This window comes from Triticum urartu, chromosome 2, assembly GCF_003073215.2.
Source record: "Triticum urartu cultivar G1812 chromosome 2, Tu2.1, whole genome shotgun sequence".
Taxonomy (NCBI): domain Eukaryota; kingdom Viridiplantae; phylum Streptophyta; class Magnoliopsida; order Poales; family Poaceae; genus Triticum; species Triticum urartu.
The window spans coordinates 188,660,052-188,676,569 of NC_053023.1; the positions used below are offsets into that span (position 1 = coordinate 188,660,052).

Below are 16,518 nucleotides of genomic sequence, written 5' to 3' on the forward strand. Positions count from 1 at the left end.
GTTTGACATTGACCACTTGGAAAATCACTATTTCTTCGACCAAACAACCCTAAGTACTCTGTATTGAGTGTGGCACTCAGGAAAGCATTTTTTGGACATTCACGAACCTAAAATGATGGCAATTTCCATGCTCCAACAATATAATTTACCATCCCCAAAAGTGTTTGCTCGGATTGCCATCCAGAGCGAACCATGTACTGCCGCCAGATTGCCGAGCACTCAGAGGGGGTCGGTAAGCTCATGCTCGTTAAGCTCGTTAAGATTAACGAGCAGAAAATCCTACTCAGCTCGGCTCGTTTGAAGCTCGTTAAGCTTGTGAGCACTCGCGAGAGCTCGTTAATAGATTATAATGTGTTACGATATACATGATGAATGTGTAGGTGTGGTTTTCAAGATGAAATATGCTGACTACAAAAAGAAATGTAGTAGTTTGTTGCCTCATATGTTGATTAGATTGAATAGATGGTTGAGGTGCTACAAAAAGTTTGTCATGTAAGATGAAGATATGTGTTGTGTTATTACTAACGAGCTTAACGAGCTACTCGTGAAACTCGTTAGCTCGCTCGTTAAGCTCGTTAAGCTTAACGAGCTAAAATCAATCATTGACTCTGTTCATTAAGAAGCGAGCTACGAGCTTAATGAGCCGAACTATTGAACGCTCATTAGACTACCCATAATGGGAGTAACATATGTAGTAACATCACACATATCTAGATAAAATAGATGATGTGGCAAGTAATAAATGAAGAAAAAGACACATGTGGTAACATAGCTAGTTAGTACTAGTATGAGTAACATCACACATATCAAGGCAAGATGAGTCTATAGCCTAATAAATGAATTGTTACATGTTATCACATATATGTTACTCCCCACTATAGAGGTAGTAACATAGAGTAGTAACATGGGCATGTTACTACTCTATGTTACTACCCATTGTGGTTAGTCTTAAGCTCGCGAGCTACGAGCTTTTGGTCCAGCCCTAGGTGTGTGGGAGCAAACGCTTTGGGATTCGTCCATGAGATACAACGTGTCTGATGATGGCGTTCGCTCGGAATGCTTAAAAATATGATGTTGGATCAATAAGCTTGCCGAAAAACATCTAGCTGCTCTTCCACCCCATCTGCATTTTCTAGTCCCGTCCCTACATGTGAGCATGCACCAACTAGAAACCATGATTTTTTTTGCGGGAACAACCATGATTTTTGCAGTGTTCTTCCATTCAATAGTCCTGAAATAGGTTACTATACCACAATATACACGTTCAACTACTTAAGTCCCTTCCTTAAGGAGATATCTTCATTTGTCATAGTGATCCATAGAAAAGTATGCTAAGGTACTTTCTATATCAACATGGATGGAAAGAAATGTAAAAGGAATGTATGGATGCCAATGTACATCAATGCGGTGGACAAAAAAGCAATGGGTAGTAAGATGAAGAGGATTCCAGTTCTCTTGGCCCATCTTCCAATAATCGCCAATGCAAATGGGTAAAGGAGCACCATAATCCACAGGTTGAATAGCAGACCCAGTGCACCATGCCTTCTCTGCGCTGCAGACCATGTCCCCATGTATAAGACTGATTTACCAATTGCTACACCAATAGCCAAGATGTTGGAAAACAATACCACAACCGCCGGTACCATCATGGGCACCCAATGCACTTCATACATCTCAGCATACTTGTCATCTGTATCAGCAACTGGTTGCTTTGTGGTGACTCTGAAGTGTATACCTTTTTTTGTAAGGAGATTCACCACCATGTGCAACACTGCTGTTGGATATGCAGTTACTGAGCCAATCATGAAAAATTGCTCGTTGCGCCACCAATCCAACCATGTGATTCCTGCCCACATTATCTCAAACATGCCAATCACATGGATCATCGCAATGACGATGATAAGGTACACAATGTACCTAGTATATGGTCTCTGTACAAGTATTTCTGTTGGAAGAAGCCACATCACTGGACAAAAGGCGTACATTAGGATAAAGAGTGATGTCAATGGGTAGATAGTGAAATTGATGTAGGAGAGTCGCTGCACCAAGCTGAGTCGACGACCAGCAAACAGAGGGCTAATGTGTGAGAAGAACATCTCTAGGGAACCACCAGACCATCGGACTATTTGCCGGAGGCGCTCTGTTAGATTGATGGGTGCAGTGCCACGGAATGCTTCACGTTCCATGGTAGCATACATGGAGCGCCAACCTTGCCCATGGATGCGAAATCCTGTTACTATGTCTTCTGTTGCCATATTGTATATGTAGCCAATGCCCCTACCCCAATCTGTCGAATCATCATAGGAAGATGACACTACTTTTGTCACCTCTTCAAGAAATGAATCATCCAGTGGTGGTTGTAGTGTGACACCTTCTTGCTTTATGGCTGCTAAAACTGAGTTCAGGAAGAGTAATGAGTTACCAAACCTGTTACTGTCGACTATGATGTCCTCGTCTCTCCAGCAAGGTGGATCGATACCATAGAGTGCAAGGCGACGAAACATGCAACCTGTGCCAAGGTAAGTAGGCCCTTGTTGACCATTGAGGCCATACATGGCGCCATCAAAAAAGACTCGATTATGGTTTCCATATCGGTCTGTTGGGTCAACATTATCAAATCTTTGCGGGAACTGAACAAATCCAGTATTATCCCCTTCCCGTGGGTCTAGCATGAAGCAAATAGCTGCACGCAGGGCTTCTGAATTGTTGATGTAATGGTCGCAATCAAAGTTGATGAAGAAAGGTGCATTAGAGAGTAGAGCTGAGATACGTAGCTCTGCATTCAAAGCGCCTGCCTTTTTGTTGTGCTCGACACCTGGGCTCTTTTCACGAGCCACATACACCAGCATCGGCAGGCGCATATCAACGTCGTCAAAGTTGAGTGGGCTGTCATTGCTCTCTTGTACGCCTAGTGGAACCACATGTTCTGGATGGCTCTGCACAATCTGTTGTTAAGAAACAAGTTACATTTTTGTCAGAAAATGAAATGTTGTTTGCCAATCAGATTACAAAAGAGTACTACATATGTTATAAAAGTAATAGTTACTTAAAAAGACTTCTATACCTTAACAATTCCTGCATGGTGGCCAGGCCTATGTTTTTCTGTTGGGTCAAGCCATGTGCCTGGCCATTGTGTTCCGTCAGCCATCCAAGTCACTGTTGCATCTTCATCCTTTGTTCCTGTTCTACTGTAAATGTCTGACCTTTGGCGGATGGTGTTAGGAAGCATATCTAAATGCTTCTTGAACTCATCATATTGCGTGCGTACATGCTTATAATCCTGAATGAACTCCTTATGTGAGGCCCCTCCGCACAATGTGCCCTCTAGTTCAAAATAGCTTTCTGGTGCTCTTGGCTCAATCTGATGCTTTCTACAGAAGGGAACCCACAAAGCAGCAAACTTTGCAGTTTCAACCAATGCCTCATAGAGGACCAATGAGCCACTATCATCTGATAGGTAGCAGTTGCACCTGCCAATATGATAGTCGGCTGCAAGGATAGAGAGAACACAGTTCATGGTGTACAATATGGGCTCATCAGTAGCACTGGCAGTGGTAACAATGACGTCGATGCCTGGCAGTTGGGAGCTCCTGCCTGGAGTGTCAAATTGCTTTCTCAGTGTAGCAAGGTCGGGTATCATTTTAATGGGATTATACTTTGGGAGCTGGTAGCTTAGCCATGATAAGCTAAACCACACGTCTGCGACGACGGACATCACCCAAAACCACATGACATCAGAATTATTATGCTTGATGCGCCATCCGACAAATAAGATGACGGCGATTACTCGTATCAGGATCAATACCCTGTTTATCATGAGCGGAGAAAAAAGTAATCAGTGCATGCAAATGTTTGCAAATGTATAGTCTAGCTATGCAAGTGCCTACTAGTACTTAGTGTTTATTAACATGAGCTATTTCATTTTATATTCTGAGCACAAATCGATCTATCTCAAACGAGAATGTATCGAGACTTCAGAAGAGTGTGGTGTTTTTGGATCCTATGCTCCAAGAAGCCTGATGTTTTTTTTCCACTTATACGCATTGATTTGTTCTACATATTTTTAGTAATTTTTTACAACACATTAATGTGCAAGCTGTACACCAAACAAATTGATTGACCCATATTAGTGAGTACCAGATTCACTTTTGATAGACATATTTGTCTTTTTATGTAGCCCATAAATGACAAGAATGTATTTCTAATAAAATTTATGGACTCATGACAGCAGTAGAAGATTCACACATATTTGTCTCTTTATATGTAAGTCTGTCCCGTACGCAAAAAAACAAACAAAAACTATAAGTCCCTCCGCTCCATAATGTAAAGCGTATTTGATTCGATATGAACAGGCAAACATTGATCAATAATTACAAAGAATAAAACAAACGTTTGGTCATTACTCCCTCCGTTCTATAATTCTTATCATAGTTTGGAGTATTTTACAGTGTAATTCAGAGAATAAAACAAACGTTAATTAATACTTTCGTTTCAACCCAGAAAAGTTTTTCTCTCAGTTAATATTGAAAGGTACTTTGCCTCAAACAGCTTGCAACTGATGTTTCTTGCGGAGATTTAAGATAAAGTTCATTGGATTTCATATTTCAGACACAAAATTTGCTATAAGTTTAAAAACATACACCAAGCTAGGCCCCTTAGATTACCGAAGATAGATGCACTGCAGAGCGAATTACAAGGAGGAAAGCCCACCTGTACGGGTACAGGATGATATTCTTGACTCTCCTGTTCGAGAACAGCAGCGGCCGGCCGCCGCCATTCTCCAGGTCTGGCGCTGCCGCCACGTCGTCCGGTTGGTCGACGTCTTTCCAGTACTTGTCCTTGGCTTTCAGGTCGTCCTTAAGCTTGTCGCCGCCGCCGTGACCATTGGCCACGACCGGCGTGACAACCAGTGCTCCTGCGTGGACGCCGTTGCGGTTCGGGAGGAGTGGCTCGCTGAGTCCGGTGGCGGCGCCGTCGTGTGTCGCCGGCGACGTCGTCATTGCCTGCATGGTGCGTGCATGCACATAAATGGTAGGAAATCTTGCCTTGATGTTTGTGCTAATGCGCTCAACTGTCGCACGCATGCACAGAGATATGATAAGGTAGTAAGCAATAATACGTACCTGAGGGCGATGATAATGCTAGCTAGCTCCGCGTACGTGCGGTGCCGGAGCCAATAAGAAATAGAGAGGAAGAGGAGACAGTGCTTTGCACGGTACGGTATACTAGAAAGGAGGTCACGGGTGTATTATATACACACACTCTGGCATGTCCAGCTAAGGCCCGCTTGGCATGGGCGTAAATTTGTACACCCAGATTTAATTTACAGATGTATATTACCGGTTGCATATCATTTCCAGTTGGAAAACGACGCCTTGGTGTGTGTATTCTTTACGGGGGGTATTTAAGGGCCAACCGACGTTCCAAGCGGGGCCTAAGCTGGTACAGCTGGCGTGCAACGCATGCACAGATGCACTGCCACACATCAGGTTCCAAGTATCTCGACCAACGCACATGATGAACAGTAACAGGACATGACGTGTCACTACGAGGACAAATGACCATTAAGGCGTGGTAAGAGCATCTACAGCCGGACTTGACAAATCCAACCCCTTAAACGCTCGTAAACACGTCCGCGGACACAGTCAGGCACGCCTTAAATTAGCCATTTTGCATCCACATTTCTCATATTCATCCCCTAAATTCATACAATGCATATAAAAGAAATCCTACGTACCACATCTACGTACTATCCTAACTACTATTCATCGTCGGAGATGTCCACAACAACGTGACGGGTGGGTAGGAAGGCTCCGGCTCATCCTCCTCCTACTCGACCTCATTCATGTAGGCGAATATCTCCGCCTCCTCCGCGGCCTCTTGCGCCTTCATCTGCTCCCGACAACGGCGTCTTGCCTCCGCGGCCGACTCCGACCGCATGCAGATCCCCGTCGCCAACGTCCCCTACATCCTTCTCCTCCGGGTCATTCCCCTCCCCCTTAAAGTCCTCCTCGCATCCCGAGGGAGCCCGCGGCGACCCGGGTTTCGCGCCTAGCCTGAATCTGCTCAAGGAGCTCGATCCGGCCCTCCGGCGTCAGAAATGGCTCGTTTCTTACCCGACGGCGTGGGACATGGTTACTAGGCGGTGCCACTCTATATTTGGGCTGAATATGGAAGGTGTCGGCCAGTCTGGGCGTTTGAGGCGTCCGCCTGGGTCGAAAAAACGTGTTCGGTCAGTGACCGGGTGGTCCGTCCGGGCGTATAAGACGGGTTTAAGAGGTCCGGCTGTAGATGCTATTCGTCCCATAGTATAAGATCATTTTGCAAAAGTTATTAATATGTAAAAAAACAATAGTACAGCAAGTATGCGTGGCGTGGATAATAACATTCGTCAGTTGAAGTTAGGAAACATAACAACATTACAGTTTCAACACAAAAAATTACAGTCGTTTTTTTTTTGAGGGGATTGCAGTCGTTTGTTGAAGAACGTGGAACGGTGGAAGGGGGAGTACCGGTAGTACAGGCGACAATATATCACAATCGTAGCACGAACGCATACAAGCAAAACAGGAGGTGGGCTGACGGCGAGTGGCGTCCTTGGAGCCAATCCGTCGTGTGCAACGCTTGCAGCAGTGCACCCTCGTCTTCCTCGTCCACATATGGTGCCCGGGCCTCAACTGCCTCGAATCTTCTACGCACGCGCGGCACGCTTCCTGTTTGTGGGGAGAGATACAACTAGCGATGTGGCGGGGGCGCCGTGCCACGTTCTTACGACGCCTGACAGATGGATGTGTTTCCGACACACACTAAATTGAAAGGGTTTCTAACGTTGTCGTTAATTTTTTTTGCGGGGGACATTGTCATTATTTAGCATGAACCGAGCTGAAGTAACTCTAGGAATTGCTTTCGATATACTCTCTCCAAAAACTAATATAAGAACGTTTATATCATTAAAATAGTGTTCTAAATGGCTCTAAAAAAATAGTGTTCTAAATACTTTTATAGGATAAGTATATTTTTCGTCCTCGAACTTTTGAGAGTTTAGAAATCGCCCCTCAACTCTAAACTGGAGAGTTTTCGTCCATCAACTATCAAAACCGGATAGTTTTCGTCCCTCGTGCCGCTTCAGGCTGTTTTACTCTAGGATGAACATTAAATCAGTGAACAATAAAATCGAAAAAATAGCAAAAAAAATAAATAAATAAATCTGAAATTTTACAGCATCGAAGATATTCTGGTGCGCAAGACCCGTGCAAAATTTCATGGTGTTTCGAATTTCAAGCAGCTTGTGGCAAACAAAAAACTGTAAATATGTACGTCGGTGAAGAGTAAATTAAAAAATAGCAAAAAAATTTCAAAAAAGCATGAAACATTTTGGCATCAAAGATGCTCAGGTACGCAAGATGCATGCAAAAATTTGTGATCAAATGACATACGAGGAGCTCTAGGAAAAAAAAAACAAAATAGCGCACTTTAGAAAAAATCTCAGCCAAATTTTGTTTCTTTTTGTCAGAGTTCGTACAATACCCAAACATCACGAAAATTTGCACGCACGTAGGGCACCCAAGCCTCTTTTATGCCAAAAAAATTCATACCGTTTTGAATTTTTTTGCTATTTATTTTGAATTTACTGTTCACTGATGTACAAATTTATATTTTTTGTTTTCCACGAGCTGCTCGAATATCAAAACACCACAAAATTTTGCACGTGTCTTGCGCACCAAAGTATCTTCGATGCTCTAAAATTTCAGATTATTCTGATTTTTGTTGCTATTTTTTCGATTTTACTGTTCACCCCGGACTAAAACCGCCCGAAGCGGCACGAGGGACGAAAACTATCTGGCTGTGATAGTTGAGGGACAAAAATTCTCTGGTTTACAGTTGAGGGGCGATTTCTAAACTCTGGGAAGAGTTCGAGGACGAAAAATATACTTATCCCTACTTATATATTAGTTTACACAAGGAGTAGCTCACTATTCATGTTGAATGTTTTTTTAAAAATGAGCCTATTGCCCGTCTTTAGAATAAGTCCTTTAGATCATCTACGGACCAACATGGCAAATCCGGCTCCTCAAACGTGTGCGGACGCGTCTGGCCGCGGTTCGCTGGCACATACCGGTCAGTCGTCAAATTTCATCGTCCACTCACGTATCTCATATCCGACTCCCTATATCCATATTAATGCAACATTGATAAAAACTACGCAAATCATGAATGGACATAAAAACGGGCATACAAAGCTACAATCCGTTAATCGCACACGAATCTTCAAAAAATAGCCAAAGTTCACATAATGCACATAATACTACAAACAAGTTCAAACTACATCTAAAACTTAAAATTAAGGTGAAGAAAACAGATCTTCACCACTTCCTTGTCGGCCCTTTCCCCTTCTAGTCGACGACACTGTTGTAGGCATCGGCGGCTGGTGGAGAATCGTCAGTGCCGTCGGACGAGGCATCGTGGTCGTCGTCGCAGGAGTCGGAGTTGGAGAGGACGATCAACCCTTTGAGTCGCTGGATGGCCATGTCCTGCTGTAGCTTGAACTTCGCGAGCCGAGCCGCCTCCGCCGCTACCTCCGCCGCCTCGCACTACGACTGCTCAATGGCAAGCTAGAGTGCCTTGGTGTTCTTCCATTAGAGTCGCCGAGCGTCTGTCTCCATCGTCGTAAGTGACCGGTAGTAGACCCAACCGAGGAACTGCTCGTCCTCGTCGGGCCCCGCCAGCAACCCTCGACGGTGGCACATGTACTGCTGCGCTGCATTCGTCCTCCTTGCCCACTGCGTCTCGTGGCAGGCGGCGCGTGCCTCCGATTCTGGCGTGCGTGTCCGGGCCGACGGTGCGGGCACTAGCACCCGCCGCTGCCCGCGTGGAGCAGTGGTCGGTGGGGGCAGGGGACACCACTGGGGAGGCGCGGGCTGTGTAGCCCTGGCGGAGCTGCGCACGGACCGAGAGTGGCCAGCGCCGGCGTCCTCGCTGCGCCTGCGAGGGAGAGGCGAGGCGGCAAATCCGGAACTGCCCCACGTATCCACCTTGGACTTCTCGAGGGCAATGCCGAGGGCCAGCTCCTCGTTGCTGTCAAGTCGGAGTCGGAGCGGCTGCCGGAGCTCAACATGGTCCCTGGAGTCCTCGGACCAGATCGAATCGGAAAAATTGGAGGAGAGAAGAAGAGACGGAGCGAAAGTGGAGCGGAGTAGGGTTTTCAGATTGGGGATATTTCATAGGGACGGCGTGGGGTCGGGGTGGGCCGGTGATGTCTACTACGCAACCTTCTTCTTGTACACTCGTGTTGGGCCTCCCAGCGCAGAGTTTTATAGGACAGTGGCAAATTTCCCTCAAGTGGATGACCTAAGGTTTATCAATCCGTGGGAGGCATAGGATGAAGACGGTCTCTCTCAAACAACCCTGCAACCAAATAACAAAGAGTCTCTTGTGTCCCCAACACATCCAATACAATGGTAAATTGTATAGGTGCACTAGTTCGGCGAAGAGATGGTGATACAAGTGCAATATGGATGGTAGATATAGGTTTTTGTAATTCGAAAATATAAAAACAGCAAGGTAACTAGTAGTAAAAGTGAGCGAAAACGGTATTGCAATGCTTGAAAACAAGGCCTAGGGTTTATCCTTTCACTAGTGCAAATTCTATCAACAATGATAACATAATTAGATCATATAACAATCCCTCAACGTGCAACAAAGAGTCACTCCAAAGTCACTAATAGCGGAGAATAAACGAAGAGATTATTGTAGGGCACGAAACCACCTCAACGTTATTCTTTCTGATCGATCTATTGGGTTATCCCTATAAGTGTCACAAACAGCCCTAGAGTTCATACTAAAATAACACCATAAGACACACATCAACCAAAACCCTAATGTCACCTAGATACTCCAATGTCACCACAAGTATCCGTGAGTTTGATTATACGATATGAGTCACACAATCTCAGATTCATCTATTCAAACCAACACAAAGAACTTCAAGAGTGCCCCAAAGTTTCTACAGGAGAGTCAAGACGAAAATGTGTGCCAAACCCTATGCATAAGTTCACAAGGTCACATAACCCGCAAGTTGATCACCAAAACATACATCAAGTATATCACGTGAATATCCGATTGTCACCACAGATAAACACATGCAAGACATACATCAAGTGTTCTCAAATCCTTAAACACTCAATCAAATAAGATAACTTCAAAGGGAAAACTCAATCCATTACAAGAAGGTAGAGGGGGAGAAACATCATAAGATCCAACTATAATAGCAAAGCTCGCGGTACATCAAGATCGTGCCAAATCAAGAACACGAGAGAGAGAGAGGGAGATCAAACACATAGCTACTGGTACATATCCTCAGCCCCGAGGGTGAACTACTCCCTCCTCGTCATGGAGAGCGCCGGGATGATGAAGATGACCACCGGTGATAGTTTCCCCCTCCGGTAGGGTGCCAGAATGGGCTCTCGATTAGTTTTTCGTGGCTATAGTGGCTTTCGGCAGCGGAACTCCCGATCTAGGTTTATTTCTGGGGGTTTATATATTCGTAGGATTTGTTGGCGTCGAGAACAAGTCAGGGGGGTCCACGAGTCAACGACAAGGGTGGAGCACCCTCCCGGGGGGAGGGGGGAGGTAGGGCACGCCCTCGACCCTTGTGGTTGGCTCGGGACTCTTCTGGCCCAACTCTTTTGCTTCAGGGGCTTCTTCTGGTCCATAAAAAATCACCATAAATTTTCAGGCCAATTGGACTCCGTTGATATTCCTTTTCTGCGAAACTCAAAAACAAGGAAAAAACAGAAACTAGCACTGGGCTCTAGGTTAATAGGTTAGTCCCAAAAATCATATAAAATAGCATACAAATGCATATAAAACATCCAAGATAGATAATATAATAGCATGGAACAATAAAAAATTATAGATACATTGGAGACGTATCAGCCGGGCTAACGTGGCGGATGCGCCCGGGCGCGCACGAGCCACCCCACATCTGCCCTATGACAGCCCGAGCGTTTGAGGCCCATTTGAGGCGCCCGTTTGGATCAAAATTTTGTGACCGGTCAGTGATGGGCCTGATACGTCCATTTTGCATCATGCTTTTATATCAATATTTATTGCATTATGGGCTGTTATTACACATTATGTTACAATGCTCAAAGAAATTATGCTACTACTGAAAAAGAACTCTTAGCAGTTATATTTGCTTGTGATAAGTTTAGACCCTATATTGTTGATTCTAAAGTAACTATTCACACTGATCATGCTGCTATTAAATATCTTATGGAAAAGAAAGATGCTAAACCTAGACTTATTAGATGGGTTCTCTTGCTTCAAGAATTTGATCTACATATTGTTGATAGAAAAGGAGCTGAGAACCCCGTTGCAGACAACTTGTCTAGGTTAGAAAATGTGCTTGATGACCCACTACCTATTGATGATAGCTTTCCTGATGAGCAATTAAATGTCATAAATGCTTCTCATACTGCTCCATGGTATGCTGATTATGCTAATTACATCGTTGCTAAGTTTATACCACCTAGTTTCACATACCAGCAAAAGAAAAAGTTCTTCTATGATTTGAGGCATTACTTTTGGGATGACCCACATCTTTATAAAGAAGGAGTAGATGGTGTTATTAGACGTTGTGTACCTGAGCATGAACAGGAACAGATCCTACACAAGTGTCACTCCGAAGCTTAAGGAGGGCACCATGCTGGAGATAGAACCGCACATAAGGTACTACAATCTGGTTTTTATTGGCCTACTCTCTTCAAGGATGCCCGTAAGTTTTTCTTATCTTGTGATGAATGTCAAAGAATTGGTAATATTAGTAGACGTCAAGAAATGCCTATGAATTATTCACTTGTTATTGAACCATTTGATGTTTGGGGCTTTGACTATATGGGACCTTTTCCTTCCTCTAACGGTTATACACATATTTTAGTTGCTGTTGATTACGTTACTAAGTGGGTAGAAGCTATTCCAACTAGTAGTGCTGATTATAACACTTCTATTAAAATGCTTAAAGAAGTTATTTTTCCAAGGTTTGGAGTCCCTAGATATTTAATGACTGACGGTGGTTCACATTTTATTCATGGTGCTTTCCGTAAAATGCTTGCTAAATATGATGTTAATGATAGAATTGCATCTCCTTATCATCCTCAGTCTAGTGGTCAAGTAGAATTGAGTAATAGAGAACTCAAATTAATTTTGCAAAAGACTGTTAATAGGTCTAGAAAGAATTGGTCCAAGAATCTTGATGATGCATTATGGGCCTATAGAACTGCATATAAAAATCCTATGGGTATGTCTCCGTATAAAATGGTCTATGGAAAAACATGTCACTTACCTCTCGAACTAGAACACAAGGCTTATTGGGCTATTAAAGAACTAAATTATGATTTTAAACTTGCTGGTGAGAAGAGGTTATTTGATATTAACTCACTTGATGAATGGAGAACCCAAGCCTACGAAAATGCCAAGTTGTTTAAAGAAAAGGTTAAAAGGTGGCATGATAAAAGAATACAAAAGCGTGAGTTTAATGTAGGTGATTACGTATTGCTGTACAACTCTCGTTTAAGATTTTTTGCAGGAAAACTTATCTCTAAATGGGAAGGTCCCTACGTTATCGAGGAGGTCTACCGTTCTGGTGCCATAAAAACCAACAACTTCAAAGGCACAAATCCGAAGGTGGTAAATGGTCAAAGAATCAAACATTATATCTCAGGTAATCCCATAAATGTTGAAACCAATGTTATTGAAACCATCACCCCGGAGGAGTACATAAAGGACACTTTCCGGAACGCTTCAGACTCTGAAAAGGAATAGGTATGTGGTACAGTAAGTAAACCGACTCCAAAACAATTTTTAAGGCAGTATTTCTCCGTTTTGGAATATTTAGAAAAATAGAAAAATAAGCAGCAGTCCGGAAAGGACACGAGGGCCCCACGAGGGTGGAGGGCGCGCCCTACCCCCCTGGGCGCGCCCCCTACCTTGTGGGCACCTCGTTTGCCCTCCAGACTCCAATTCTTACAGGACACATATTTTGGTCGGTAAAAATTCATTATATAACCTTCCGGGGGTTTTGACTCCCGTATCACGCAAAAATCTCATGTCTTTGTTTCGAGCTGTTTTTCTGACAGATCTAGATTATCATGACGTCTCCAAGTGCTCCCAAGGACAAGTTCTTCGAGGTCATCAACCCTTACCTCGCGGAGGTGCAGCGACACCCTCAACCCATTGAGATGCGTGATGGGTTGTTGCACATCCGTGATGCTGAGGGACCGAAGGGGAACGTAAGCGTGGAGACGAGGCTCGAAGCAATGGAGCAACAAGTTTTCAAGTGTCAAGGGATGGTGGAGCGTGGACTCAACTCCAACTACATGATGATTGCAGAGTTCACCAACAAACACAAGCTGGTGTATGTAGGATCTAGAAGTAGATGTGTCTAGAGGGGGGTGATTAGACACTTTGTGCTAAAGTTGCAATTTTAAGCCTTTTTGGTTTAAGTGAGTTTAGCACAATTCACACACACAATACATATTCAAGCAAGCAATGCAAAGAGTAATATGAGCAGCGAATGTAAAGCATGCAACTTGCAAGAATAAAGGGAAGGGTTTGGAGAATTCAAACGCTATTGGAGACACGGAAGTTTTTCCCGTGGTTCGGATAGGTGGTGCTATCCTACCTCCACGTTGATGGAGACTTCAACCCACGAAGGGTAACGGTTGCGCGAGTCCACACAGGGCGCCACCCGAGGGCAACGGTTGCGCGAGTCCATGAAGGGCTCCACCCACGAAGGGTCCACGAAGAAGCAACCACCCACAAAGGGTCCACGAAGAAGCAACCTTGTCTATCCCACCATGGCCATCGCCCACGAAGGACTTGCCTCACTAGCGGTAGATCTTCACGAAGTAGGCGATCTCCCTGCCCTTACAAACTCCTTGGTTCAACTCCACAATCTTGTCGGAGCGGAGGCTCCCAAGTGACACCTAGCCAATCTAGGAGACACCACTCTCCAAGAAGTAACAAATGGTGTGTAGGTAATGAACTCCTTGCTCTTCTTCTTCAAATGATAGTCTCCCCAACACTCAACTCTCTCTCATAGGATTTGGATTTGGTGGAAAGAAGATTTGAGTGGAAAGCAACTTGGGAAGGCTAGAGATCAAGATTCATATAGTAGGAATGGAATGTCTTGGTCTCAACACATGAGCAGGTGGTTTTCTCTCAGAACATATGAGTAGGAATGGTGTGTGTGTTTTGATAGCTCTCTCTTCGAATGAGAAGGAGGTGAAGGGGTATATATAGCCTCCACCCAAAATCCAACCGTTACACACAATTTACCAATCTCGGTGGGACCGAATCAGAAAACTCGGTCGGACCGAAATGGTAAACCTAGTGACCGTTAGGAATTTCGGTGGGACTGACATGCAACTCGGTAGGACCGACTCGGTTAGGGTTTGGGCATAACGTAATCTCGGTGAGATCGATTACACAAACTCGGTGAGACCGAGTTTGGTAATTAGCTAACCAGAGAGTTGGTCAGGCAAACTCGGTGGGACCGATTTGCTCTTTCAGTGAGACCGAGTGGAACTCGGTGAGACCGAAAAGTTACAAAGGGGAAACACTGAGTTTACGTTGCAATCTCGGTGGGACCGATTCGCTCTTTCGGTGAGACCGAAAAGTTACGAAAGGGAAATAGAGAGTTTGCAACCCCATCTCGGTGGGACCGAGATCCTTATCGATAGGACCGAATTGCTAGGGTTTGGCAGTGGCTAATGACAATTGAAACTCGGTGGCGCCGGATAGGAAAAATCGGTAGGACCGAGTTTGGCTTAGAGTTTAGGTCATATGTGGATATGGGAAAGTAGTTGAGGGTTTTGGAGCATATCATTAAGCACATGGAGCAAGAAGCTCATTAAGCAACACCTCATCCCTCCTTGATAGTATTGGCTTTTCCTATGGACTCAATGTGATCTTGGATCACTAAAATATAAAAATGAAGAGTCTTGAGCTTTTGAGCTTGAGCCAATCCTTTGTCCTCAGTATTTTGAGGGTTCCACTTTCACATCCATGCCATGCCATTGTTGAACTTATCTGAAACATGCTAGATAGAAGTGTTAGTCCAACAAGAGATATGTTGTCATCAATTATCAAAACCACTTAGGGAGCACTTGTGCTTTCAATCTCCCCCTTTTTGGTAATTGATGGCAACATACATCAAAGCTTTAGATAAAGATATAAAGAACAGCAAGTAAAGCTTTGGAAGGACATGTAACAAGCATAGGCTCCCCCTACATGTATGCACTCATGTAAATATGAAATATAGAGGCATGTGAGAGCATAAACATGACAGAGTAGGCAATGTGTTACATGTATCTTGGCCATATGCATCAGAGCAAAAAATTATCAAGAAAAATACCTTCATGCTCATGAGTCCTTCTTGCAAACAGTATGTACATAAGCAAGAACTCCTCATACTCATGATTTTGATGCATATACTTACCTTGTGGTCTCGAGTTGGCTTAGAATGGAATGAACCTGCACAAACAAGGTTAGATAACACAGGTACGTCCACTAGCCAGAGCAAACAAAAGAAACCACAAGAATACCAAGATTGGGATGACATGTGGAGAGTGAGTACAAGGTACCATATTGGATTCAACATGTCCCCACGAATAAAGATATGCAATGAATTTGGCTGATTTCTTCTCCTTTAGGTGTCTTGCTCCCCTTGAATCTTACATGGGATATTGGGAGAAGATAGGAGACAGAAAATCAGAGCTGAATAGAACTAAATTCAAATGAGTTCATATGAACATGTCTTTCCCCCAAAAAGACATGTTGCATCTCTCCTCTTGAACATCTAGCATCTGGGATCCTTGAGTATTTTTCTCTCCCCCTTAACAACATCTGGGATCCTTGAGACTTTCTCTCCCCCTTAATACCTTTTCTCTCTTGGTGTGATCTCTCTTTCCTACAGGCTTTGATGTGATCTCTCTCTCCCCCTTTGACATCAATTTCCAAAAAGTTTTTTTTCTGGAATCCATCGAATAGGTTTGGTCCTTGAGATTCAGCACAAAGCAGAGGATAAAATTGTGATGCTTGTAGAGAACAAGATTCATTGAGTGGAGCTGGATCCGAAGAAATATAGAACAAGTGGCAAACTGTTTTTCTGATTGTAAAGTCGGTGGCACTGAGTGGCATATTTCGGTGGTACCGAAAAGATTCGGTTGGACCGAGATTTGCAAGTCGGTGAAACCGAGTTTACACAGAGAAAAACATTTGTCACCTCAGCTCACTAGTCACCTCAGCTCACTTGTAGGATCTCACAAAGATTTGCAATGAATTACCTGAAGGATTTGCAAGGAATTAAATGCAGAAAATGCAGAACAAACACGAAGAGAAAAGAGAAGAAACTGAAAGATCTAGATGAAGTTTTTTTTTGTTAAAGAGAAGAAACTAAACATGCATGAGACAAATGCAATAACACAGAAAAGAACACAAGAGAACTTCATCTAGAGT

At 43.9% G+C, this 16,518-nt stretch overlaps 1 protein-coding gene across 1 annotated transcript; it reads right to left on the bottom strand.

Moving 5' to 3' along the window:
* Positions 1 to 1,269: 1,269 nt before the first annotated feature.
* LOC125536677 (probable mixed-linked glucan synthase 3) lies at positions 1,270 to 5,280 on the bottom strand. The gene is made up of 4 exons (XM_048699926.1): positions 5,124 to 5,280; positions 4,711 to 5,003; positions 3,065 to 3,806; positions 1,270 to 2,945 (listed from the first exon to the last, which is right to left on the bottom strand). Exons 2-4 carry the CDS (start codon positions 4,998 to 5,000, stop codon positions 1,344 to 1,346), a joined length of 2,634 nt encoding a protein of 877 aa, XP_048555883.1. The 5' UTR covers positions 5,001 to 5,003; positions 5,124 to 5,280; the 3' UTR covers positions 1,270 to 1,343.
* Between the last annotated feature and the right edge of the window lie 11,238 nt (positions 5,281 to 16,518).

What these genes read in the sequence shown, in the direction of transcription:
- LOC125536677 (XM_048699926.1), bottom strand. Translation starts at nt 5,000, where the DNA reads ATGACGACGTCGCCGGCGACACACGACGGCGCCGCCACCGGACTCAGC. An exon ending in ATCATCCTGTACCCGTACAG is followed by an intron (nt 3,807 to 4,710) that starts GTGGGCTTTCCT and finishes CATGATAAACAG; the next exon opens with GGTATTGATCCTGATACGAG. An exon ending in ACCATGCAGGAATTGTTAAG is followed by an intron (nt 2,946 to 3,064) that starts GTATAGAAGTCT and finishes TCTTAACAACAG; the next exon opens with ATTGTGCAGAGCCATCCAGA.